The following is a 24,953-nucleotide window of genomic DNA, read 5'->3' as shown; positions in this document are numbered from 1 at the left end:
TCTTGTTGTCTTGTAAGTTTTAGGTAAGTCTTGGGGTCTCTAGGGAGTCGTAGGAGGAGCCGAGGGCCGTGTGTGTGCCGTCGCCGTGCTTGGCCATGGCAGGCCGCCGACCAAGCCGCCCGCCGCCGTGGAGAGGTCGGCTCAGGCCATCTCTCGGGGGGCCGCCGCCACCCACGGGTGCGCCGTGGCCTGGGGGTGCCTCCCCGGCCTAGCCCCGTCGCCGATAGGGCGCTGGCCGTCAAGCCCCGCCATCCCCTATCGCGCCCTGCTTTTGGGCGTAGGGAAGAAGAAGCCCCTGGCGCCAAGGGCCCACGCGCCAGGGAAAGAAAAGGAGAGAGAAGGGGGTGGGCTGGCGGGTAGATAGGAAAAGGAAAAGAGGGGCTGGCCCAAGAGGCCCAGTGCAAGAGAGAGAGAGGGTAGATAGGAGGGTAGTAAAAAAAAAGTTTGACCCGAGGTTTTGGATAATCATAGGTTTTCCCTTTTGTAGATAAACAGTTCAAATCCGGTTTTCACCATTTAATTCACGGGAAATTCTAGAAATGTCCAAAAATAGTGAAACTAATTTTGTTAGGATTGTTTTATTTTCCTTTATGCATTAAAAATTTTAAACCTTAGGAAAAATAATAAATTTAGGTATTTTTTAATGGCTTTTGATTAAGATATTTAAATAAATGCTTAACCTTTATTAAATACATAAAAATTTTGAATAATGTTTTCTTATTCACAAATTATTATTAAGCTATAGGAATTAAGTTTTGAGATTAGAAAATAATTATAATGCTTTCTAAAAATAAAAGAAAAGGGCCTAAGGTAGGTTAGTAAAAAGATTAAAAATGGTGGGTTAATCTTTATGGGTAGTTTAGTGTTGGCTTGCAACTTTATCATGAAGATAGGTTGTATAGTCACTTGTTGGCTTGCAACTTTATCATGAAGGAAAGTTGTATGGTCATGTGTTCAAAAATTTACATCTCTAACTCCTGCATATACTAAATCGTAGACACCGAAGCTCCAGAAGTGGAATTCTTGGATTTATCTGAAGAACCTCCAGAGTTTGAGGAGATTGTTGAGTTGATCCCCTGTGAAGCCGGACCGTCAGACAACACTAACCTTTTTACAGATCAAGGCAAGCCCTGATGCATCTATGCCTACCTACTTTGGGGTTATTATTTCATGTGTCCAATTATTGGTTATTTTCTCTATGAATGCATTAAGTCTAGAAGTTGATTGAAACCTACTCTTGTGCATGATCCTACCTTGTTTAGAGGACACCTTTGCCACTTGTTCACTAATTAGTAACTATCCTATGCTTAGCAATGCTTAGATACTTCAAGCAACTTGGTTGCTTAGCTCTAAGGTAAATTTGGTCATACATGTTGGTCAAGGAAAATAACCTGGAAATTGGAAATGTAGACAGAAGCTAGAGATGGTAGTTCTGTCTGCTAAGTTAATTTGGTTAAGGCCCGATCGTTGTCTTAACCTTTGATCAAGTGAGTTTTACCTCATTGCTTACTGGGTATGGGACCAATAAAGCCCGGTAGGTTAGTTGGCTCTCTGATCGGGAATATTTCGTACCCGTGCTTGACGTGTTGGAGAATGGCAAGAGCGTAGCCGGAAACTCACATGGAGATCAGGCCAGACGAAGGGTCCCATGTGGGGGTGTGTCCCTGGGTTTAGGTAGTCATATTCCCAATCTTTGGGTGCGGCTAATCGAAAGGTCGTTATGTGCAACCTGGACAGTTGTACATAGCTGGTGGTCAGGGTATCTCCTGCAGGATGTAAATTGATCCGGATCGCCGTAATTCTCGGTTATGAATGCACTTGATCACCGTTAAGCATCGTAGTGTAATCCAGTTGAATGCAACGTTTTTTCCGAAATTAAATGTGCTGTATGACTTAGTTCCATCTAGTTGCAAAAATATTTTTGCCATCAATAAAAGATAAAACTAAGGTTCCACTTATAGTAAGCTCTTTTCTGCAAAATGTGAGTCCGCCAGTACACTAAACAGCTATCATTCAGTTTTGGAAAAACTATCTATATTGGTTAGTCGGGTTAGTCTTGCTGAGTAACCCGTACTCAAGGGAATCCTTCGTTGCTATTTCAGAACCTCAGCAGGAGTCCGCCGAGGGAGAAGCCTCGAAGAACTAGGGTATTTTTACGAGTCTCACAATATCCTAGAAATAAAACTCGGTTGTTTGACTTGCCTAGACCAGCTATGTTTTAAACTCTTAGAACTATTTAACCTGCATTGTTAAGTTTGTTTCTGTAATAATTCGCACCTCGATATGTATGTAAAAATGTAATATCTGTTGATACCTTCCCATCGTGGAAGTGATCCTAATGTATGGCTATGGATCACGTCGTGGATGTTTCGAAGAGTTCTAGAGACACTCGACAGACTACCGAACTTATACTGGTTTAAGTGCTTTTCAGGTAATTGCTGTTCTGATAGTGGTTAGACGCACTTAAGCCCGTTTAAGTTGGGCGGTTCCGCCACATAAGGCACGGTCGCGAAATTTTTTTTTGTTCTTTCCACGCTGTGGACAACGCATCCATTACTATGTCAAATAATATAAGGACAAACGTCTATCGATTTGTAACTTTGAGAATATATATGCATAATTCATACCTTAAGCGAAGCAAGATCATTCATGAAATGGGTCACCTCTGCGAAAGCTTTGACAGCATCGGTGCAACTGTTTGCCTACTCAAGTGCCTCCTTGGTTGCAACATCATCTCCCATGCCAACTAGTAACCCAACAGAAGCAAATGGAGCACCTGAGCACACGGTAGACACCTTCACTTGATCTTTAAATCTTGGCCTGTAACCACCATGAGACCATTCGGCTTCTTGGAGATAATTACTTCATAATGCTTGAAACTGAAAACGAAAATGTATAGAAACGTGTAAGCTTTCCTTTAATTCCAAGGAAACAATATACAACTTTGATCAAAGAGATTTTGATATATATGAGGATACAGTATGAATGCAGATCTTATAGATAGATGTACAGTTTTAGTACTGCCTATATAAGAGTGGGTTTTGTATCTACCAGAAATAATTGGTACAGCATATACATTGATATTGAATTTCGTGTACTAATTATTACCTCATGTTGATATAGTCCTATACTTAAACATAGGAGGATTCATATGTCATACATATCTGGTATACAGTTCTGTTGGCTCAGATAATCATATGCAAAAACTTCAAATAGTTCAAATAAGATTTTACCGCATAAACTTCGAAGACCAAGCTCACTGATGTTATGAGGAAAATCACATTTTTGAAAAAGCAAAACATTATAGATGGTAGTGATGTACCGCTTTTCTACTAAAAGCAACTCTGTACTTCTCTTTTGGTTTCAAATCATCCTCAAACTCCTTAAAGATGTTCATCAGCTTGAGGTAGAGCTTCTTCAGGTAATCTGTTAGAAGAGAAGTAGCGCTCTCGTCCCATCTGCAGGAAATTTAAGAAGTTACACCTTCAAATGCAAATATTATATGAACTGATGCTTTGCTCTCTCATATTAATAAGATTGCTGGAGCACTCCAACCTTTGTATAACTTCATTGAACTTTCGACACTCCTCCAAAGTAGCACGGACATCATAAGTGTCGTCTGTCAGGATTATCACTGCAATTAACTTGGCAAGGATCATCCTTGCCCTTGAGTATTCTTTCTCATAGTATGCTGTATAGGACCACAGGTAGCACTCAACCACACGATCCCGTGAGTAGGTCAGCACCTCTTCATTGTAAAGATCTTTCCACCATCTGAGATTAACTTAGATTGCTGTCACTGTGTTGCGTATAAAGAACTATAGGTTTGTTTTATGAGAAGAATGTTTCGAAAAATGTTGTTTTAAGTTTTTCTGATCATAATGAGAGGTTCTTCTGTAAAATAACCCATCCTTTTCTTGTGGAGCAGATAAACTAAACATCATTGGAGTTTAGAAGTACTAGATTGTAGGTACGTTAAGCTATGAAGTAACTTCTGCTTGGGAGCTTCTCCCAATAAATTGCATAATCACACTTATTCAATTAGTTTATCCATACAGCATACTATAATCTCTTTCCAATTTATGCTTATGGCAGCTATATCAAATTTATACCATGCAAATAAGTTATTATTTTGGAAGATCAATAGATCATCGTGGAAGTTCAATAGGACACATTTTGAAACTATACTGTGCAAACTCTTATGATGGATCGAGTGGCTAAGCCTATCTATGTTTATAGTTTGACACTGCTTAGAGGTTTCAATGGCCAAAGGTTGAGGCTCATATTTTGTATTAAGACCCACAAATCGTTAAATTAGAATTCCCATCTCTTTTCATGATGTAGGTAGTGATTATACCTAGAAAGAGCCTTGAGCTCCTTCAAGTGGAGACGTTGCAGAAGGTTAAAATCCAGCTTGGCAAACTCCAGAAGGGAGGAGTTATGTGTCGGCTCTCCTTTGTACTCTGAGATATAATGTAGAGCTTCAACTCTTCTTAAGGTTCGTGGCAGTGGTAGGTGAAGGGCTCGGTTCACTTGCTGAGCCAATGGGTGTTCAAGGTTATTTCTCATTGATTCAAGATGTTCCCTTGCAAATAAGATAGCCTCTTCAAGTTCTGCCTCTCCATGAGTGAAAAGGTAAGCTGCATTATATAAACTTAGTAGTCCCCTTGCATCATTAGTTATGTCAAGATGAAAGTTCCTATTTTCATCTTTGAACCTGTTGAATTCATCTGCAAGATCGAACAATCAGATTATATGAAAGTCATGCATCTTATTAGCTTGCATTGGGTGATCCTATCTCTGCATGCGTATTTTATTGTTGCAAGCAAGATTTCTATGCTGTGAATTGCTATGGATTTTTAGAACTAGTAAGCAGGAACATGTTTTCTTACGTCTGATAAAATTGCCATGCATTAAGAATCATTTGGCGGAATCAAGAAGCATATATACAAAATGTCAAATGCCTATATCAGGAGCTCTTGCTTTTCATTATGTACCTGGAGATACACAAAACCCTTGCTGCCTCAGTAGGCGGAATCGAAGGGCAACCTCATGGAGACAACTGCTGTTGAATTCAGTACCATGGATTCTACTTAAGGTGGCAAGAATCTGTTTGTCGAAATGATGGTCTATACTTAGATGTTGGAGTGTGTCCACTAGCTTGAGTTGCTCAGCTATAGTTGTGCAAGCTTCAAATAGCCCACTTATTTTCTCTTTTAGTTGGTTCACCCTCTCTGTCACCCATTCCTCTGATTTCTACATCCATAGAGAAATATCATTATTTAGGATCATCTAAGGAAAGCTTATCTAGGCATGCATTTGGTTACATGTTGAGAAAAGAATCAGTGATAGTGTATTAGTGTTATCAAGCATGGAAATAGAAAACCAAACAAATGTTGCAGTGTTTAGTTGTTTACAGATCGTGCTGATTATATTCCTAAAACAGAGACAAGAACATGTTATGTTCAATTAAACATGTCTTTTAAAGCAGGGGAAAACGAAAATCTGACATATAGTTCCATTTTAATCTTAACATCTCCAAGTTAGACAAAACTGAAAGAAACATAAACAAGCATTCTCTCTGCATTATAGCTGTAAATATAAGCAGCCTGGGGAATGGTTGTGTGCAGTTTGATAAAGAAGTCACCCCCATACAGGTGTCTATGTATGTATATTTTTCATCGATGCAATGCTACTTGGTATCACTGATTATTAACATGTTGTCATGCACGAGTTCACTCGTAGTCGTAGCAATAGCAGCTGATCGGGATGAACCATAGCAAACTGTTTGCAATCTGATCAACCTTACTGTTGTGGGTGCTAACCTAAATTATTAACCTTTTACTGCAGGCGCGGGGTGTTGGAGTGGATCTGTGCAGGAGGCAGCCATCACTAGCTGCAACCACACGAATTGGCCCACCAGAACCAACCGGCTGCAGCATTTCCAACCACCCCGCATTGTCGCGTATGGGGGGCACAGTGCCCGTGCAAGCATTGATGGAGGAAAAGAAGAGGAAAGGAGGAGGAGCTGAATCACAGTAAACTCGCCAAAAAAAAAACTGAATCACGGTAAGGCCATGATTGTGGAGGGTGTGGACAGTGGCAAGCCCACTTCATCTGCCGACACTCAAGACTCAACATTGTGAATGAAGAAGATATAAAGCCATTCACTACTAGAGAACTGACTTTAGATCCCATCCCCTTTAGTCTCGGTTTAATTTCAGTCCGGGATAAAAGGGGTGCGCCATGGTAGGCTGGAATGGGGCGCACCTTTACTCTCGGTTCTTTTTTTGCAACCGGGACTACAGGCCACCCTTTAATCTCGGTTAAAACGGCTGGTTTCCGGACACCAACAGCGCCTCCCTTTATACCCGGTTGGATCCACGAACCGGGACAAAAGCTCCAACCTTTTGTCCCGGTTTGAATCACCAACCGGGAGTAAACCGGTTATCCCGATTGGTAAATCCAATCAGGACAAAAGATTGGATCTTTTGTCCCGGTTGGTGGATCCAACCGGGAATAAACACCAACCGGACAAAAGTTCTAATCTTTTATCCCGGTTGGATTTACCAACCGGGATAAAATCTTATCTATAGGAGGGACCACTCTTCCAGCCCGAGCCACTCCACTCCACAAAGACAGAGAACCTCATCCTCTCCATAGCGCCAAAGCAAGCCTAGGGGAGGTGCTGCTGAATTTTTTTTCCTCATGTCTGCGGAGATTTCACTCATCCAAAGTGTTGTGAAGGTTAGCACTTCATGCAACATTCATTTATTGTTGTTAAGCTTTGTTTTATACTTTAGAGAGGGAGAAAAATGAGTTTGTTTGTTGTTAAGCATGTAGAGGATTTGTATTTATACATGTTTTTGAGCTACAATGTGATGAATATTTATAAATTAGCCATATAAATTGTAGGTGTAATTTCATACTTTAGTACTTTTCAGATAGAGGTATGGAATTAGCCATTTTAGAATAAATAAATTATGTGGGAAATATTGAATTTTTTAATAGTTTAGTTATTTGTAAATTAAATATGAGCTAAATAATTTGTGTATTCTATGTAAACTTTCAGCAATATTTGAGTTTGCGATACTGATAACCTCGGTCAGGTGCTTAGGGATGCACACAGAGATACGAAACTCAGAAGGAATCATCAAAGTTGCAGCACATGATAGATGATCACAGGAAATTGCTATACCCAGATTGCCAGGGTGGCTATAAAAAGCTGGGTACCACACTAGAATTTATGCAATAGAAGGTCAAAAATGGTGTATCCGATAAGACATTTCAGGGGATGATGGAAATTGTCAAGAAAATTCTTCCCGAGAATAATGAATTGCCATCCATAACATATGAAGCTAAACAGATTGTTTGCCCGCTGGGATTAATGATAGATCACAGTGATGCAGTAAAAAATTATTTAAGAAGGTAATATAACTAGTGTAGAAGTAATGAGTCATTCAAACTTATTATAAACATAATTACTAATTAAATATATTTTTGCATATTTGAAATATGTAAAGTTTTAATTTTTGCTTCATGAAATCCAGCGAAACCCGGCGAGATCCAATGCCTACAAGTTCCACCGACGAGAAGAAATAGAATAAATTTCCAAATAGAAGAAAAAGAAATAGTATAGAATTTATTTTAACTATTGTAAACAAACTTGCTAATTTTATATATTTTTGCATGTTTCAAATATGTAAATTTCTTATTTTATTTTTCGCTTCCCGAAGTCCAATGAAAACATAAATAGAATAAATTTCCAAATAGAAGCAAAAGGAAATAGTATAGAATTTATGACAAACTTGCTATTTTAATATATTTTTGCATGTTTGAAATATGAAAATTTCTTATTTTTTGCTTCCTCGAATCCAGTGAAAACATAAATCGAATAAATTTTCAAAAACCAGTCGGGAGATGAAAAATAGGAGAAGGTCCCCATTTATCCCAGTTATAAAGTAGAATCGGTATAAAAGAGTACTTTTCGATTCCCGCCTGGAAGTACCCATTTATCCTGGTTGATCATAAACTGAGATAAAAGGCCCCCTTTTATCTCGATTTGTATTAGAAACCGGGGTTAAATGTCCTTTAATCCTGATTTTAGTTACAAATCGGGATAAAAAGGGGTCCTATATAAAAGTTATAGTGTCTTCTACACCCCCGCGCCCAACACTTAGCGAATTTTTCACTCGTTCTCGTCATCCTCGTCCCGCCCATCGCCGGCCGCCATCGTCGCCGCTCCCCATTGCCGCTGCCAGCCCATCCTATTCGCCGGCCACCTCCGTCTAAATCGCCGCCCTCATCATCTTTGCCCGCAATCATCACCGGCCTTTCCTCCGTCCCCGTCGCCGCCGCCAGCGCGTCCATCCCCATCGCCGCGACCTCCGCGCGTGCCCCTCATCGCGCACCGGCGCCACATCCTCCCCGTCGTCGTAGCCGTCCCCGTTGCCGCGACCGCCGTCCCCAACGCCAGCCGGCCGGCCACCTCCCCCATCGTCGCCGCGTGTCCTCATCATCATCGCGCCCTCCTCCAACTCCAGCCATCCCCCGAATTAATTTTTGAAATTTTGTAGATTATATACAAAATAAATTTTGTATACATTTAGGTCCCGTTTGGATCATTGCAATTGTTTGTGGAATATAGTTGTATACTTATAATTAATGCTTAGAAATTAATTGAACTTTGGTACAAATGTTTATAAATTTTTGTTGAAATGCTTAGAAATTAGTTGAAATTTAGTACATTTTGTATATTACATTTTGTATGTTACATTTTTTATATTACATTTTGCATAGTACATTTTGTATGTTACATTTTGTATGTTACATTTTTTATATTCCATTTTGTATGATACATATTTTATATTACAGTACATTTTGTATATTACATTTTGTATATTACAGTACATTTTGTATATTACATTTTGTATATTTCAAAAATTTAGTACATTTTGTATATTTCAAAAAAAATTGTTGAAATGAATTTTTTTCATGGTTGTTCTATATATGATTTCATGTACAAAGTAGTTGAGATCGATGGCAGACGATGAGGCCAGAAGGTATCTAATGGAGCGGATTATTGCTGGTGATAGTAGTTCCAACCTTCCCATAGCGTACACTGATGAAAAGGGTAGCTAGGCAGACATGTTTCTCAACCTGTCTGCCGATGGCAATGAAGAGCCCGAGCCCCAGCAAAACGTTACCGTGGCAGAAGGTTCCTACGAGGTATAGATCATATTTTAACCCTCTCTATATATAATATATGATCTTATTCATTATTACTATGTACTAATTAATTAATGAATCTTGAACTGTTAGCCCTCTGGATCGACGAATCGTCGTCCGAAGCCCTGAGGTCCTTCCAAGGTGAACACCGGAACAAAAAAGCTATCATCACGGAAGTCACAGAAGAAGGCAGGCTGGTTGCTCCTGAAAAAGTGGCAACACAGTACATGAGTCAGATCGAGGCAATCGTAAGAGAGAACGTGCCCATCAGCATCAGGGACTGGAAGGACAAAACGACTAATCCATACGCGCTCCAGGATACATAAAAGAATATGTTGTGGGAAGAAGTTAAGAAATATTTCACATTAAGGTATGTATATATACATAATATTTATGCACCGGAGCCTCGGGAGTGCTTTGGCAATTTGAAGTTTAAGAACTTCATTTCTTTTATATATCCAGGTGGCGTACGATAGTGTCGTACCAATCCTGCCAAATCATACATGCCATGGCATGGAGATTCCACCTGGCTATACCAGTGTTGGCGTAGAGAGAATCGCTGATAGCCAATTTGAAGGCCTAGAGCTCGACTTCACGGCAGGCGATGGGTCAACAACACTAGGAGAAGTGGTTCACGGGGTCATTCTATGGCGCAAACACTACATCATCATCCCCGGCATGGAGGCACCTCCTCAGAGCTCAAGACCACTCTCCGCAAACATCCAGACCATCATCTCCACAACAACCTGCTCCACGATCAAGGTCTCCATCTCCACCACATCCTGATGGTTGGAGCGACAACAACGACAACAACACCCCTCCACAATCACCTTCGTTGGGACTAAGAGCACCATTTAAGAAGTCGCGACTACCGCCTCCCAAGCCAAGATAGCATAAGAAGAAAACAAAGAAGCCTAAGGTGACTCCTGAGGAATGTTGGGAGGCAATGACTCATGAGGAACGGTGGACCGAAATCTAAGTGCAAGCTAGTGAGTGGTTGAGGAAACAGAGAGAATTAAGAAAAGTAAGGGAGATGGAGCCACCGCTAGTAGATCGAAGAGAATTACATAAATTCATCAAGGCGCAAGAACAAGCCAAGAAGACTCAACCACTACTATCGAACTATGAACGGGCGTCAGTCAAGGTTGATGAGAAGAAAAAAAGAAAAAAGTCGAGCTGCTAGCTGCACCACCAAGTGAACTGAAATGGACCTTTGTGGCTTCCGTTCCGGACATCTGTGGCCCCTAGCCCGTGAGGCTTAGGCCCTGTTTGTTTCCTCTTATAAGCGGCTTATCGGTAGAAATAAGTGAGAATCCCGCCAAACGTTTTGCTTATTTCCACCGATTCTCGCTTATGTGGTAAGCCGCTTCAGAAATTTGAACTATGAGAAGCGAAAAGCGAGAAGCGAGAAAATCTTCGCTTAGATTATAATCCAAGCGTGGCTAGGAGAAGCGTATACAAACAGGACCTTAATGGCTTATGATAAAGCAGCCTAATGGTTTAGTTGGGCGAAAGAGAAGCTACACATGTTGCACTAAGGGTCTTGTCGTAGCATACGTCTATGAATCCATTAGAAGATTTGGACAGTTCTAAATGTAGGGTTGGACACCAAGACGCATTTGATATGAAGACCATGACGCAGGGCGGTGTAGTCTACATAGGAAGACAGGAGCTAGTCGAGGATTAGAAAAGTATTCGTTGTAATAAGAGTAGAACTCCTTTAGTCGTATCCAACTAGTATTCTTGTAACCAACTGACCTGTAACCTTACCCCCGACTATATAAGGCGAGGCAGGGACCTCCTCCAAAGCAATTCAATCCAACCAACACACAGGACGTATGGTATTACGCAATCTATCGGCCCGAACCTGTCTAAATCGTGTGTCTGTGTTTACCTTCGAGTTCCTAATCTCGACGAGCCCCATTAACCAAAACACTACCTCTAGCACCCTCCTCGGTAGGTTGCCAGGTCTAAACAACGACAAGTCTGTTTGTTTCCTTCTAGATTATATAAATTAGATTATGATCTAAGGGTAGTAGGGTAAAAGACTATCGTAGGACCACAAATATAGTACTCTTGATCCATAATCCAACTTATATAATCTGGGTGGATTATAATCTCAAACAGGATCTTAGTTGTTCGTCCACCAAGATTGAAATTATTTCCATTTTTTTGGCCCGTTTTTCCAGTTCTGTACAGTTTTTAAACTCCTCTCTATCCAATACATGCCGGGCAGTAATGCCGGCCGTTTCAAGAAAAAAAAAACAAGATTGAAATGTCTCGAGTATGCCTAGGTCAGGACGTCCGGTTTATGCTCTTATAGTTTAAAACGTCCGGAATTGACTCTACTTTTTTTTCTCAGACGAGAATTGTGATTCTTATAAGTTTTGACGTACGACAGTCTCTTTGATGGGCCGTCATCACACAAGGACACGCAAACACGCGCGGCACGCAGCAGTCAAGCCCATCACACAAGGCAGGCTGAAACATTCAGCCGTGGCCCAACCCAACTTGACGATGCCCACAGAATAATCTGGATCTTATAAAAATAACCCTCTAATCTTCGTCTAAACTCTAAATCGGTCGCCTATGCCATTATAAAAATAATATAAATTAATCTTGCTCAAAAAATATCCCTAAATATTCATGTGAATTACCACATTTGACATTACCAAAAATAAGATAATAAAGTAAATTACCTACATTTTTCATTATGAAAATATCTCAAAAGGAGTCAATGTTGCTTTTTAATTACATATTACTATCATTGTTAATATATAAATACTGATTTAATAGATGCATGCATGATGTGTGTCTGCATGTTGATCATATATACATGTACGCATGAAAAGCAATAAATACCGATCATAACTCAAACCAAGGATTTTTTTTTTGACCGAAACTCAAACCAAGGATTTAATTAAACATATGTCAAACATATATGAAGGTTTTGATGCAAGGTAAAAAAAACTATGAATGTGGATGATGTGTATAGCAATAATTGCTTAACTAAATTCTATCACAGCTGGATAAGATAAGTACATATTTATATAAGTATTGTGTTAGAATATTTGACAAATATGTGTGTGACAGAGAGGGAGAGAGTTGCTGGTAGGGTAAGCAATTTTGATTATTACTTATAGCTTATAATTTATTTTAATAAATTTATGATACTCATGCCATTCAAAATTATTAGTCCATGCTGTAAGGATGTATTGAAGGACTAGTAATTTAAACACCAATAAAATATAGGCCACTAAGATTTGGACATTGAGATTTATCAGGAGAGGAGAGCTGAGTAGTATAGAGAGGGAACCTTTTAAAATATTGGATGGTCAACTAAAATATATGGATGGTGAAATACGAAGTGACTGCTTGGAATGCTCAAGATGTGGATAGCTATGGCTAACTCGAACTCATCACAGCCCGAGACCGTGTTAAAAATCTGCGTGCGCGGTTGTCGGTATCTACCAGTACGTGAACCACGAGGTCTGCAAGGACAGTAATCTATTCAGGCATCATGTGGTCTCATCAGATCAGACGTTGGGTTCGACGCATCAGGGAACTGTCACTGCTCAGTAACCGAAGCATGGAACACGAGTTGGATTAATCAAATCAGGTAAGCAATGGAGACCAGCCGCAACCAAACAGATGACAGACGCTTACTCAATATAGCACGTAGAGACCCAGGATCAACCGCTGGCTATAGGAAGGCGCGACGTTGTTCAGATTTCAGGTTTGGTTGCTGATCTCCGCATACAGAGCTTACGCTCGGAAAAAATAATGGATGACAAGGACGAAAGGCTCTGTCTGATTGGCGCACGGGTCCATATATACAGAGCCAGGTCGACGCGGCCATGCAATAATGCAATCATCTCCAAGAACCATCAACGTAGTTGGTGCGATCAATCCGGTGCGTGCTCTCCTGATCGGAGCCATGGGCACTACCTGCGACCCCGTCGTCGTCGTCGAGCACAGGAAGCCCCAGCCTTACACCCCGAGCCCCTGGGGCGACTTCTTCCTCAGCCACCAGCCATGCACTCCATCGCAGGTAAAACAATGTCGAGACGACGATGAGCTCTCTGCCTGACGCTTGCATTGTAACTTTATATATATACCATCCATCCACGTACCCTGCAGCTCCTGTCCATGAAGGAACGGGCACGAGTCAAGGAGGAGGAGGTGAAGCAGATCGTGCGGGACACCTTCGCCTCCTCTTCGGACATGGCTCTCAAGCTGGAGCTCGTCGACACGCTGCAACGGATCGGAGTGGGCTACCACTACGGGGAGGAGATCGATGACTTGCTGCGTGCTGTTCACCGCGACGTCCAGGCCCTGCATCAAGAAGGCGGCTGTGACGACGACGGGCTTTACGTCACCTCGCTGCGGTTCTATTTGCTCAGGAAGCATGGCTACAGAGTCTCTTCTGGTAACCAACCAAGGCAGCCGTAGATGTATTTGTGGTGTTTAATTTGCAACTAATTGTTATTGAGATTCATTTTACTCTACAAATATGCAGATGTATTTGTCAAGTTTAAAGATGAGCAAGGAAACTTTGCAAGTACTGATGACGTGAGCTGCTTCCTGATGCTATATGACGCTGCACATCTTAGAACTCGTGGAGAGGAGATACTTGACAGCGCCATCGCTTTCACCAAGATCCGGCTCCAATCTGTGATGGATTCTTTGGAGCCAGAGCTGGCAAGAGAGGTGCAGTGTACATTGGAAACGCCTCGGTACCGGAGGGTTGAAAGAGTGGAAGCAAGGCGCTACATCTCTGTGTACGAGAGAAAAGCAGCTCCTTCACGCAATGACACGATACTGGAATTCGCAAAGCTGGACTACAACATTCTGCAAGCTCTGTACTGTGAGGAGTTGAAAGCTCTAACAATGTAAGAAAGACAACATTAGTTACTGATAGTTTGCAAAGTTAAATCATGGGCGGTAATTCATTTGAATTAATTGCAAAAGTGAAGCTCTAATGACTAAATTTGTGTTTGCTCGTTATTCTACAGATGGTGGAAGGATCTCCGGTCACGGGCAGACCTGAGATTTGCACGAGAAAGAGTGGTGGAGATGTACTTTTGGATGCTCGGAGTTGTGCATGAGCCTCAGTACTCGTATTCACGGATACTCTTGACCAAGTTCTTTAAACTTGTGTCATTGATAGATGACTTCTGTGACAGCTACAGCACCACGGAAGAAAGCGAGGAGTTCACTATGGCTATAGAAAAGTTGGCCTTGACCTTGATTCTAGAAACGGCATGTGCAATGCACAAAAAATTAACCATCATCCTTACACATTTGCATTTGCTTCTTCAAATTGATGGCAGGTGGAATGAAGAAGTTGCGGAGCAAATCCCAGCACACATGAAAGCGTTATACATCAACATACTTGACAATATAAACGATATCATCCATGAGCTAAAACTTGGGGAAAACAGTCATGCTGAATTGGCGAAAGAACTGGTAAATTTTTAATTTCCCAAAGATCTAACTAAAAGTAAACACAAAAACATTTTGCTTGTTGGCTTTATTTCTAACATTTGTTCCATGCATTACACATAGTTAATTGACATCGCTCAATGTTACCATGCCGAGGTGAAATGGCGCGATGAGCACTATGTACCAGCAAAGGTTGAAGAGCACCTACAGCTTTCAGCACCAAGCAGTGCTTGTATGCACATAACAAACCTCACATTCATTTCACTGGGAGATGTGACGACCAGGGAGGACATTCAGTGGGTTTCCTCCTATCCGAAAATCATTAGAGGTGTTTGTACTATCGCGCGCATTAGCAATGACATCATGTCACATGAGGTGCTGACTCTATCTACATATAAAATGAACATTAATTTTTTATTAGTGAACGACGACCCATATTTATTTGTTCCCTTTTCTCTTTTCTTTTTCTTTTTCTTTTTTGAAGCGGGAACAAGCTTCAAAGCATGTGGTTTCCACGGTGCAAACTTGCATGAAGGAGTACGGGTTCGCTCCAGAGCAAGCCAAAGGAAAGCTTGGGATGCTAATCGACGAAGCATGGATGGACATTGTCAAGGGATGTCTGGATGGGAAACAGCCCATGCATGGCATTGTTGGAAAAGGTGGTTAATCTTGCTCGAGGAATGGATCACATGTACAAGCGCGACGACGCATGCACCTTCCCAATTAGTCTCAAGGACGCGATAACGTCAATGTTCGTGAATTCTACGTGAATCCAACTGTGCTGTCTGTGACGATATGATGGTCCGGCATCAAGTACTACACATACATACGCTTCAGCACAATGCATGTGGAATTATGGATGAATGTCATGTTCTTGGAGACTTTGTATCCATGACATGCATGATCCTTAAATAATATGAAGCGCGTAGGAGTATGTATCAACAATGTATAAGAATTGTTTCTTTCTTGGTTATATTTGAGACTCGGACTTTTAGGTAACTTTCTATTATTGTCTTTCAGAATTGTCTTCTTTTGTATGCCTATTGTCAGGTGTGCCCAATGTGAATCTGGAAATATTTATTCCGCCTTCCTGTTAACTTTTGTATGCCTATAATAGATTTACGAAATATTAACTTTTGTGCCTTTTCTGTTAACTTTCCTCTCCAATGGTTATGCTTATCAACTTTCTTTGTATGCACGCATTCAATGTAATTGTAATTGAAAATAACTAGTTCATCTGTCACTGTAATTGTCCATACATGTCATGTGCTGTTCAGCGCACGACGAAAAAATGGACTTCTTGGTTGTAATCCATGAAGTCCAAGTTTATGTTATCTATTTATAGTAGAATTGCTGCCATCTTACATGAAAGGATAATTGATAAGTGGACATAATTGTATGATTTCATATAATACCTTGGAATCTATTTCTAAGAAATCCGAGTTTGATAGAGGTTTCTGTTTTTTTTGTTAGCCCGTTACCAATTTAAGAGCGGCAGATTTCACCTTGTGTTTGAAGTGAATCAGTAAGATATATTCAACTAATATATCGAACCGATTTAGACTAACACTGTCTGACTGTTTGAACCAGCTAACCAAGGACCTTGCCGGTTCGATTGCCGGTCCGGTCTTAATAATTATATGGGTGGCACTCACATGTGAGGCACAGTGTACAGCACACACGCAAAAAATTCAGGCATTCATCTTGTGGATTCCACGAGATTATCTGAAGCCTACGTGCTTATGTTTTTTTTAAAAAAAAAGCTATATTTGAAACCAAGAAACGTATCAGTTTCTAAACAGAGCGTACATTCACAAACTGTAAATGCCTGAAAGAACCACAGAGCAAAATGGAACAAATATTTCCTTTGCTCTGAAAAAAGTAACAGCTTATCTATAGGCTAATAGGCATGACTAGCCTGAACTGCATCAATCAACCTGCACGCTATGGTCTGCAATGACAACGTCGACGGAGTGTCCTGACGTAGCAATGTTGCTGGCGAGACTCATCCCGAGTTGCTCAACGCTTTGTCCCAAGACGATTCTGCAGGTGCTCCAATCGTCGGCTTCTATCTTAACTCCCATGTAGGTCAAATGGTCAGAAGCGCTCCAGAACAGCACAAACACGCTCCTGGAGTGAAAAACAGATAGATGTTGAGCTAGGCAGCAACAAATTGAAGCTACTAGGTCCGGTTGAAAACAGATGCCCACCTGCTACAATTTGGGTCTTCACCACTGCCATCACAGACTTGAAAGGTTGTGTTGCCATCAACATCATGTTCCCACACCTAATACATGTAAAAAGTATAAGTTTTGAGGCAGGTAAAACTTCAGATTCAGTCCAGGTAAGATTCTAGCCAAAACAGCATATACTGGTTCTTCAAATAGGCTCAACTCAGTTCAGGTAAGATTCTGGTCAAAATAGCATATACTGGTTCTTCAAATAGGCTCAACGGAATAGCAGCTTAATCCACTCAAAAACAAAATTGGTAATCTACTTTACTACAATTCATTAAAGAACCGAAAGATTAGTAACTATCCTTACATACTGTGTGGATCCTCATATCATACCGGAAGCAACTAGTGTTCACTAGCACATGAAGATAAAAGCACACCACCATCTAGTTCAACTTTTTAGTTTAATCCAGAAAGATAAGCACAACAGGACAAATGTTTAGTGCTCAGCACAGTACACTTCCTAGGTTTGTGCAGAGGCATACCTCCCTGGGGAAGTGCCGGTACGTCAGCTGTGGGAGGAAGAAGAAATAAGGGGGCAAATGAGGCACAATATCACGTTCATGTGTCATTCTGATTGTTTTTGGCACATATTTGGCAAAATAGGAGGCAAAAGCAGCATTGCCAACACGTGGTTGACCGAAACTCATCAGATGAACATTGTCACTTCCAAAGCTGATCTGCAAACCAAGGAGACAATTCAGAGATAATGAAGAAAAAAAAGTCCATGTCCACAAAAATGGAACCTTATGCCAATAAATATATATTTGGTATTTGGGGTCACTTACGGCAAGATCAAGCGCACAAAAAGAAGCAATCGCTCCTCCCATCGAGTGCCCTGTAACAATTATGTCACAATCTCCATGCAACTTCCTTGCCTTGCGAACAGCATTCGTGATGGCTGGACGTAAAAGTGTATTATTGTAAGAAGAGTAAAACCCAATGTGGACCTTTAACGAGAGCAGAAATTCCATTAGGCAAAAAAAGGGTGAAAATTAGACATGTTGTACTCTTAAAAAAGAAGTATAATTATATCAAATGGTTAATGGCACAAACCTTAGCATTGGGCATGTTGGGATAATTAAGATTAACTTGCTTCCATATCAAGTCCTTAATCCAGTTCTGTATGCTGATCAGGAAATTTAAGAAGTGGGGCATCATGAGATTGCAGCTCCAAGAAATTTAAAAAGATCAGTAGAAGTTTGCCAATTATTTCAGAACCTGTTCTCTTGAGTTCCCCTTATTGCAACAATGATAGCATTGAGATTGGGATCAACACCAACGAATGCCTGCCACATTGGATGGACAATCACCGGTTGCTTATTTTTCTTTCAATGAATGAAATTGACGGAACAATATAATGGAAAGGCAGTAGCACAGAAACCTGCAAGCAATTTTGGACATCAACAATTATACATGTCACCTCAAAGCCCTGTTTTGTGAAAAGGGACCCACAATAAAGTCAGTGAAAAGCGCATCTTTGATGTGCTTAAACTGAAACAAATTACAATAAACTATTACTAGACACCATATTCCCAGATATCATACTCGAGTCAAGTCATTGCATCTTGAACATGTCCATGTATATAGAGCCGTTAGGTCTGTCATGTATACCTGTATACCAGAAGAAAAAAATGGGGGTATCTTTATGAGAATATTAAAATATAAAACTGAAAAACTAATGTTAAATGGATGAGAAGAAGTTAAAAAGAAAAGGTGTTGCTGACTCTTAGGAAATGCAAGGGAAAAGATGGCGGGAAATAATATAAAAAGCTAGTACTGTAGTACATATGGCACATTCAGCTAAAATTAAGGGGGCTGAAATAACTTACAGCTGAAGCATATTCCACAATAGCCTTGGCCAGAGTATAGTTAAAAACAAAACTCTGCCCACTGTTCCTGATATCGGGTTCTGTGATAATCAGAACACTTGGTTTACACAAGGCAGTGATAGTAAGAAACCCAATCCAAAGCCTTACTTACCATTAACAATCAATACCAAGATACTGGTGATTTAGAATGCACAGTTACTTACTTGTGTTGGGCTCAGTATAACCAACAAAAGAAGAGGGGGGATGGAAACCCCAATCTGAGAACAAGAACAACTAATCAGAGCCTGTTTTGATGGGATTCCACAGGAATTTCACTCGCGTGAGATGAATCGAAGTACCTCTCCTTGCTCCCCCAGCAGGAGCGATCGGCAGCAGCAAGAGCACCATAACCGCCGCCGCCACTTCGACCGCGCGTCTCCGCCTATCCATGCGGCCACAAGAGCACCAGACGGCAGACGCAACGGAAGGCACCAACGGGTTGAAGTTGAACCTTGGCCTCGCCGGCGGGAGCACGCCCAGCGCAAAGACGCGCGATCCAGGAACCCGAACTGCAGGACCAAGAAGCTTGTTGGAACAAGAAAAATGGAGAGGGTAGAGGGCGAAAGGGAGCTTAATAACTACTATACCAGAGGCAGAGGAAGGGAAATCGAAAGAGGAAATCCACATCCGCGCCATAGTCGTTGCCCAGTTTACAAGCGGGGACAGCGACAGGATCACAGGAGGACCGAGCGGCGGGACCAGGCTCCGCGACCGCGACGAGGAATCGAGAGATGAAGGGAAGCGACGGGAAATGTGTGCGCCACCGTTCTCGGGCCGCAGTGGGGACGATTGGTATGGGACGCGACGGCCCGCGGAAGCTTTGGGCCCACGGCACCAGATGTTTTTGGATGGATGGTAACTTGGGTCCGCGAGACGACGGAGAAAAGCTGGGCCGTGTGGCTCGGCTTGCACACGACACGATCCATCCATCCCTGAAAAGTATACCACCGCGCCACGGCATTTGAGAAATAAGGTGCTGTTGTGAGGTAGCACCTTTGTCTTGCCATGATTTTATCTTGTATCCTAAATTTCTGATGAGTGCCAAAAAAAAAATTCAGTATCTGGATCTGGCCCAAATGGGGTCCAGGGTACATAAAAAATAGCTTGCTTCCATCTGCAGAGATTTTTCTGTATTCAGAAGAAGAGACTATTTGTATGATTCGGGGGGTGGTGTAACGACTCCAACCTTCGCCACATGTACTGAAGTAATCACCTGCGACATATTTGCCAATAGATATTTTCCTAACTTCCAGTGGCATGGAGGGAATTGTCTCTAGCATTTTTGTACCCTTTAATTAAATGTTGAGTACCAATGAGATTCATGTGTGGGTCGATGAAAAAATGACTCATTGTAAATGTTCTATGTCAGATCATCCTCACATCTAGTTAAAGCTAAGTATACGTGAAAGACAACACCATTGTCTCACCCAACACAAAAACTACTCAACTTATTGCTTGATTCTTGAAAACACGACAGATTTGAACTAAACAATAGGCATTCCAACAAAATACGTGTTAGATAGCAATAATCCCTTGGAAGATAGTTTTCCATCCAAAATTGATATCATGAAACCTTCTTTGTGGTACAAACTCGTCATGAGTTGTACTCTGTGTTGGTGGTTAAAATTGGCACCAGCCCAACAATCATGGTATATACGCTAATTATGCGTATCATTTAGTGAGACGGAATGGCGCAGTTCATCTTGGACTGGAATAGAATACTAGTGCATAGAAGCTATAATGACACTCTGTGTATCTTCGCCGATGATACGTATAGATCGACGGATGAATCAACAACAATAATCTGGCGATCACTGGCTAGGGAAGAACAGGGGGGCCGACCCTGCAGGTGTTGTGCGACTGGCAGTGGCAGCACTTGTGGCCCGCCACGCCGGAGAAGACCCGCGTCGTGTCCCTGCAGTCGTTGCACACGATCCATCCCTGTGCAAACCACAAGCACAACCATCAGCAATTCAGCATGCTACCAGCAACTTTCGCAGCCTCTTGTAAAGCTTCTCTCTGGATGTTTTGGCAACTGATTCAGGGTTTTTTAGTATCTGAATCTGATTATTGATAAATGGCCTGAATTTTATATGAGTAAATACTCTATTTTGAAAGAAAGGAGTAGATACTTGATATGAGTAAATACTCTATCCAGAAGAACAAAGGGGGGGTCCAGAGATATCGGAGACAGAAGGTTGGGTCATGTCAGCGTAGAAGTTGGGCACTGACCTTTCCCATGTAAAAGTAGCTTGCTTCCATCTGCAGAGAGCGAAGCACTTTCAGTATTCGGACAAAGAGGCTATTGATATAGGGGGTGTTTGGATCTTGAGCTACAGTTTAGTCCATATCACATTAAATCTTCGGAGGCTAATTAGAAGGACTAAACATAAGTTAATTATAAAACTAATTACACAGATGGAGGCTAATTCGCGAGACGAATCTATCAAGCCTAATTAATTCATGATTAGCACATGTTTACTGTAGCATCACATTGTCAAATTATGAACTAATTAGGTTTAATAGATTCGTCTCGCGAATTAGCCTCCACCTATACTATTAACTTTATAATTAGTTTATATTTAATACTGTTAATTAGTATTTAAATATTTAATATGACAGGAACTCAGTCCCGCCGACCAAACGGGACCATAGTTCCGATTGGCGAAACTACGGCAATATTTGCCACATGCACTCGGAGTAATCGGCTACGATTCGTTAACCTTATGCTCTAATATCATTTCAACTACTGTGCTGTTTCTTTTCAGAAATTAAACGAGACTTTGGTGCAGAACAGAGAGGGTTAACGTCACGTTCTAGATCAGAAATCACAATCGCTTCTTGTAGTCAAAAGGCTAAGTGCCTATTGGAACATGCTAAGAACGTTGCTGAGAGATCTGCGCACCTCTGCATCCAGGGCCCTCAGGAACTTGTCCATGTCAAAGATGGACGTCGAGCATATGGGACAAGAGAACCTGCATCATGGATAGCATTATGTAGCTAGGAGAAACAAGCTCACACGGAAGAGAAAGCGATGCCAGGTAAAGCAGCATGGGCGCTTACTTGTCGTGCTTCAACATCTCGTGGAAGCACTGCAAGTGCATCGTGTGCCCACACCGGAGCACAGACGTCTCCCTCAAAGAATCAAACAGGTACTGCCTTGCAATAACAGCGCAGTTTTCACAAGATCAGCAGAGGTTCGTTTCAGTGAAGAGCATGGAACAACGGCAAACAGGCACACCTCGTAGCAGATGGGGCAGTTGTTCTTCATCGAGTTCTCGATGCAGCAGTGCTTGTCGCGCAGGGTAGTCGAGTAGCACGATCCTCATGGCAAGAATCAGAGTAAATCGTCGAAATTTAGGATTGGAGCAATGTATGTCTAGGGCAATGTTTGGTGAAACAGCAAAGTAGCCGGGGGAGAAAGAAGAAGAATGCTCACCACACTTCTGGCAGTGGAAGAAGTTTTCCTTCCCTCCAACTCTGTCAAAACTTTCAGTCAGCTCAGTAACTTTTAATCGAAAATATTGTTTCAGTGATTCCAAGTAATTCGTGTTCCCATTATCACTTCCAAATGAAATTGGATCAAACTAAAAGGACAGCTCAACTAAAGTCGTGCAGAATCGTAGTTTACAGAGTGATTCAGATCCCTACGTGGAGAGGGGGGACACACCTGCAGATGCCGCAGTCTTTGCAATGATACTGCTCCTTGTCAACCTACAGGCAACACCATCTCATCAACAACCAACCAAATCAGCAGATCAGCCGAAATAATCTAGCGATGGTAGCGTCTGAACAAAAAAAAAAAAACATCTCACGTCATCGTCGAAGAACTTGCACGTCGCGCAGAAGTACTCCCCCATGCAAACTCCGCAGTTGCAACACACCTGCGCAACCTGAGAAACAGAAGCAAAAGTTAACAAAAAAGAAATTACGAATCACCTGAAAGAAAATCCTTGGTATCGCAATCAGTTTATGCCAGATTTGAATTGAATACTAACCGGCTGCTCGGTGTCGCAAACAAGGCAGATGACCTGCAAGGCTAGCAGAAGTCAACCCAAGAAGAAAGCAGGGTAGCATCGGGAGCAGGAGGAAAAGAAAGTGCACCGATTGGACGGCGTGCCTGTCCAGCTCGTGCCCGTCTTTCTGCGCCCAGTCCAATCCAATCCAATGACGCGGACCGAGAGCAAAAGGAAGATGCACATGGAAATAAGAACAGAAAACAGAGCAAGAGACGTCAGCGCGTCAGGCGTTGCTCGTGATGCAGAAGACTATAGGAGCAGGGACGGGAGGAGGGGGGAGGGGAGCACGGCACCGTGGACTCGTTGTGGCAATGGCGGCAGTGGAAGACGTCGCCGCAGCAGGGCGCGCGGATCCGGCACCTCCGACGGTAGTGCTTGCACCTGCAACCGCGCGCGAACAAGAAGCAGAAGCCATTGAGAGTCCGAGAGCGACAGAGGAAAAAAAAAACAACAGCAGCACGGACCCGAAGCCCATCCTGGCGAAGCCGCGGCGCGCCTCGGCGTCGTGCTCCATGGGAGGGCGAGGCGGCGCGGCGTGGAGGAGATCTGAGGAGCAGAGCAGGTCAGGTCAGGTCAGGTCAGGTAGGGAGGAGGGGCTTCCGCGGCCGCGCAGCTGGGCCGCGGTGGTGGCGGAGTATTTTTATACTCCCGCTAAAGTTGAGGGACTGCCTGCCTGAAAACGGCAACAGGTGAAACCGGATTGGGTCGCCGCCGTGAAACGGCAGCGAGTGATGGATGATTCGGTGGCCGTAAATGGAAAGCTTCTTCCTCTTCTTCTTTATGCTACTGCGGCCGGGCACTGTGCAGCTGCTGCTAGTATCTTCGCTTCTGGACTTCTGGTTCTGGGGCTCTTGTTCTAGTTGGCCGCCCGGCAAGAAGCCTTTAATGTGCCATGCTTGTACTTGCAGTGGTCGGTCTCTCTGCGTCTCAGGGACAGAGCCTCAGAGGTAGGTCGCCGGCCAGGCCCAGAGAATCCTTTCCTTTCCTTTCTTTATCTTATCATCAAGATCCATTCCCATTCAGGCGCCTTCCAGTTTCTTTCCATTCTGGGAGGGGGAGGCGTGCCGGCAAATCAAAGCACCCGCAGACCCTGGCCCTGCTGCTGCTCGCGTCATCTCACGGCGATTCTCCATTTCTCTTGCTGCTAGGAAAAGAAAAACAGAGAAAAATACAGGGATGCCTCCTGAACCCTGATCCTCCATGGCTAGGCAAGAGCGGCTTCACCTGAAAGCCCCCGAGCGACGATCCCCGGGCTTATTCGCGTGACCTTACCAAACGCCAATCATCCGGCGGCCAGACCTCGCAGATCTAGATTCTAAAGCCGACGGTTAGTCCGCTCCAATCCAGGCCGAACTGACACGAGTTTCTTTTGTTTGTGTATCTGGTAAGTATCCAATCATCTTTCGGTGGATCGGGACTGGCTCGCAAGTGAGCGGACTGACTGGTGAGCGGGATGGACTACTCGCTAATGCTTTTTCTAATGTATATAAAATAAAGTATTCGGGAGGATAAGGTGTACATGTTGCTTCAGGGCCCCGGCTCGGCTGGGCTGGCGTGATGCTCCTTCCATACCTGCACGCTGCTGATGCCGCCCCTGCTACCCGTACCCGTGTGCAGCATTTCTGTCGCGTTCCAAAGTCCACTCACGCGCTCTCACTGCCACTGTGTTCACCCCCATACTAGTTTCTACCCCGTTTTACCGTAGTGCTCATGTAAAAAGTGCTGCCCAACTGTTAAACTTGCCGCTTATTCAAGGGGTGGGTGGATTGAATTCAGTTCTGTTGAAAACTGAGCGCGTGCTTCTAGCTAGGAGCCAATAGGTAGACACCGATTCAAGATCTTGCTTGGAATCAGTGGCCGATGGCTCCAGCAAGGCGGCTCGGCATGGGTACTTTGTTAGGCCATGTCGCCTGTGATCTCTTAAATCCATTTCATCATTTTTATAAGCACAGCAGCCTGTTTGGATTGAGATATTATTACCTTTCTCCCTTACTACGTTATACACAAGTTTAGCTATTTTATTTTTAGTGCAAGATTTCTAGCATTCATCATAAAATATACCTAGCTGTTTCCAGTTCCCACGGAACTTCCAAGATTCTTGCATTTCGATCAGTAACTTGAAAAATGCAATTCCATGCGTACTCCGGGACGGTGGT

General features: G+C 42.6%; 2 protein-coding genes, 1 long non-coding RNA gene and 2 pseudogenes across 5 annotated transcripts; 2 read left to right on the top strand and 3 right to left on the bottom strand.

Annotated features, from left to right (window-relative positions):
* Positions 1 to 2,621: 2,621 nt before the first annotated feature.
* Positions 2,622 to 5,959, bottom strand: LOC101783384 (annotated as a pseudogene).
* Positions 5,960 to 9,036: 3,077 nt separating this feature from the next.
* LOC105913577 lies at positions 9,037 to 9,847 on the top strand. The gene is made up of 3 exons (XR_001162971.2): positions 9,037 to 9,228; positions 9,322 to 9,598; positions 9,691 to 9,847. It is a non-coding gene; the product is annotated as an uncharacterized LOC105913577 (long non-coding RNA).
* Positions 9,848 to 11,563: 1,716 nt separating this feature from the next.
* LOC101765007 lies at positions 11,564 to 15,754 on the top strand (annotated as a pseudogene).
* A 708-nt stretch (positions 15,755 to 16,462) lies between these two features.
* LOC101764591 (lipase) lies at positions 16,463 to 19,519 on the bottom strand. Its single transcript, XM_004984337.3, has 12 exons — positions 19,366 to 19,519; positions 19,078 to 19,287; positions 18,943 to 18,996; positions 18,740 to 18,819; positions 18,456 to 18,521; positions 18,292 to 18,339; positions 18,129 to 18,196; positions 17,964 to 18,036; positions 17,696 to 17,857; positions 17,393 to 17,587; positions 16,884 to 16,960; positions 16,463 to 16,803 (listed from the first exon to the last, which is right to left on the bottom strand). Exons 1-12 carry the CDS (start codon positions 19,412 to 19,414, stop codon positions 16,602 to 16,604), a joined length of 1,284 nt encoding a protein of 427 aa, XP_004984394.1. The 5' UTR covers positions 19,415 to 19,519; the 3' UTR covers positions 16,463 to 16,601.
* A 744-nt stretch (positions 19,520 to 20,263) lies between these two features.
* On the bottom strand, positions 20,264 to 24,249 carry LOC101763657 (E3 ubiquitin-protein ligase SRFP1). Of its 3 annotated transcripts, XM_004984335.3 has the most exons (13): positions 23,471 to 24,224; positions 23,262 to 23,343; positions 23,091 to 23,178; positions 22,883 to 22,921; positions 22,777 to 22,809; positions 22,594 to 22,671; positions 22,449 to 22,492; positions 22,218 to 22,258; positions 22,020 to 22,102; positions 21,842 to 21,933; positions 21,684 to 21,753; positions 21,011 to 21,040; positions 20,264 to 20,719 (listed from the first exon to the last, which is right to left on the bottom strand). In XM_004984335.3, the coding sequence occupies exons 2-13, from the start codon at positions 23,309 to 23,311 to the stop codon at positions 20,597 to 20,599; spliced, it is 771 nt and encodes a 256-aa protein (XP_004984392.1). In that variant the 5' UTR covers positions 23,312 to 23,343; positions 23,471 to 24,224; the 3' UTR covers positions 20,264 to 20,596. The 3 variants fall into 3 exon arrangements, with proteins under 3 accessions (XP_004984392.1, XP_022679116.1, XP_004984393.1); XM_022823381.1 differs by having other exon boundaries at positions 23,262 to 24,213; XM_004984336.3 differs by lacking the exon at positions 21,011 to 21,040 and having other exon boundaries at positions 23,262 to 24,249.
* Positions 24,250 to 24,953: the final 704 nt, after the last annotated feature.

Source organism: Setaria italica, chromosome IX, assembly GCF_000263155.2.
Source record: "Setaria italica strain Yugu1 chromosome IX, Setaria_italica_v2.0, whole genome shotgun sequence".
In the NCBI taxonomy this organism is placed as follows: domain Eukaryota; kingdom Viridiplantae; phylum Streptophyta; class Magnoliopsida; order Poales; family Poaceae; genus Setaria; species Setaria italica.
This window is presented reverse-complemented; position numbering and strand designations above follow the sequence as displayed.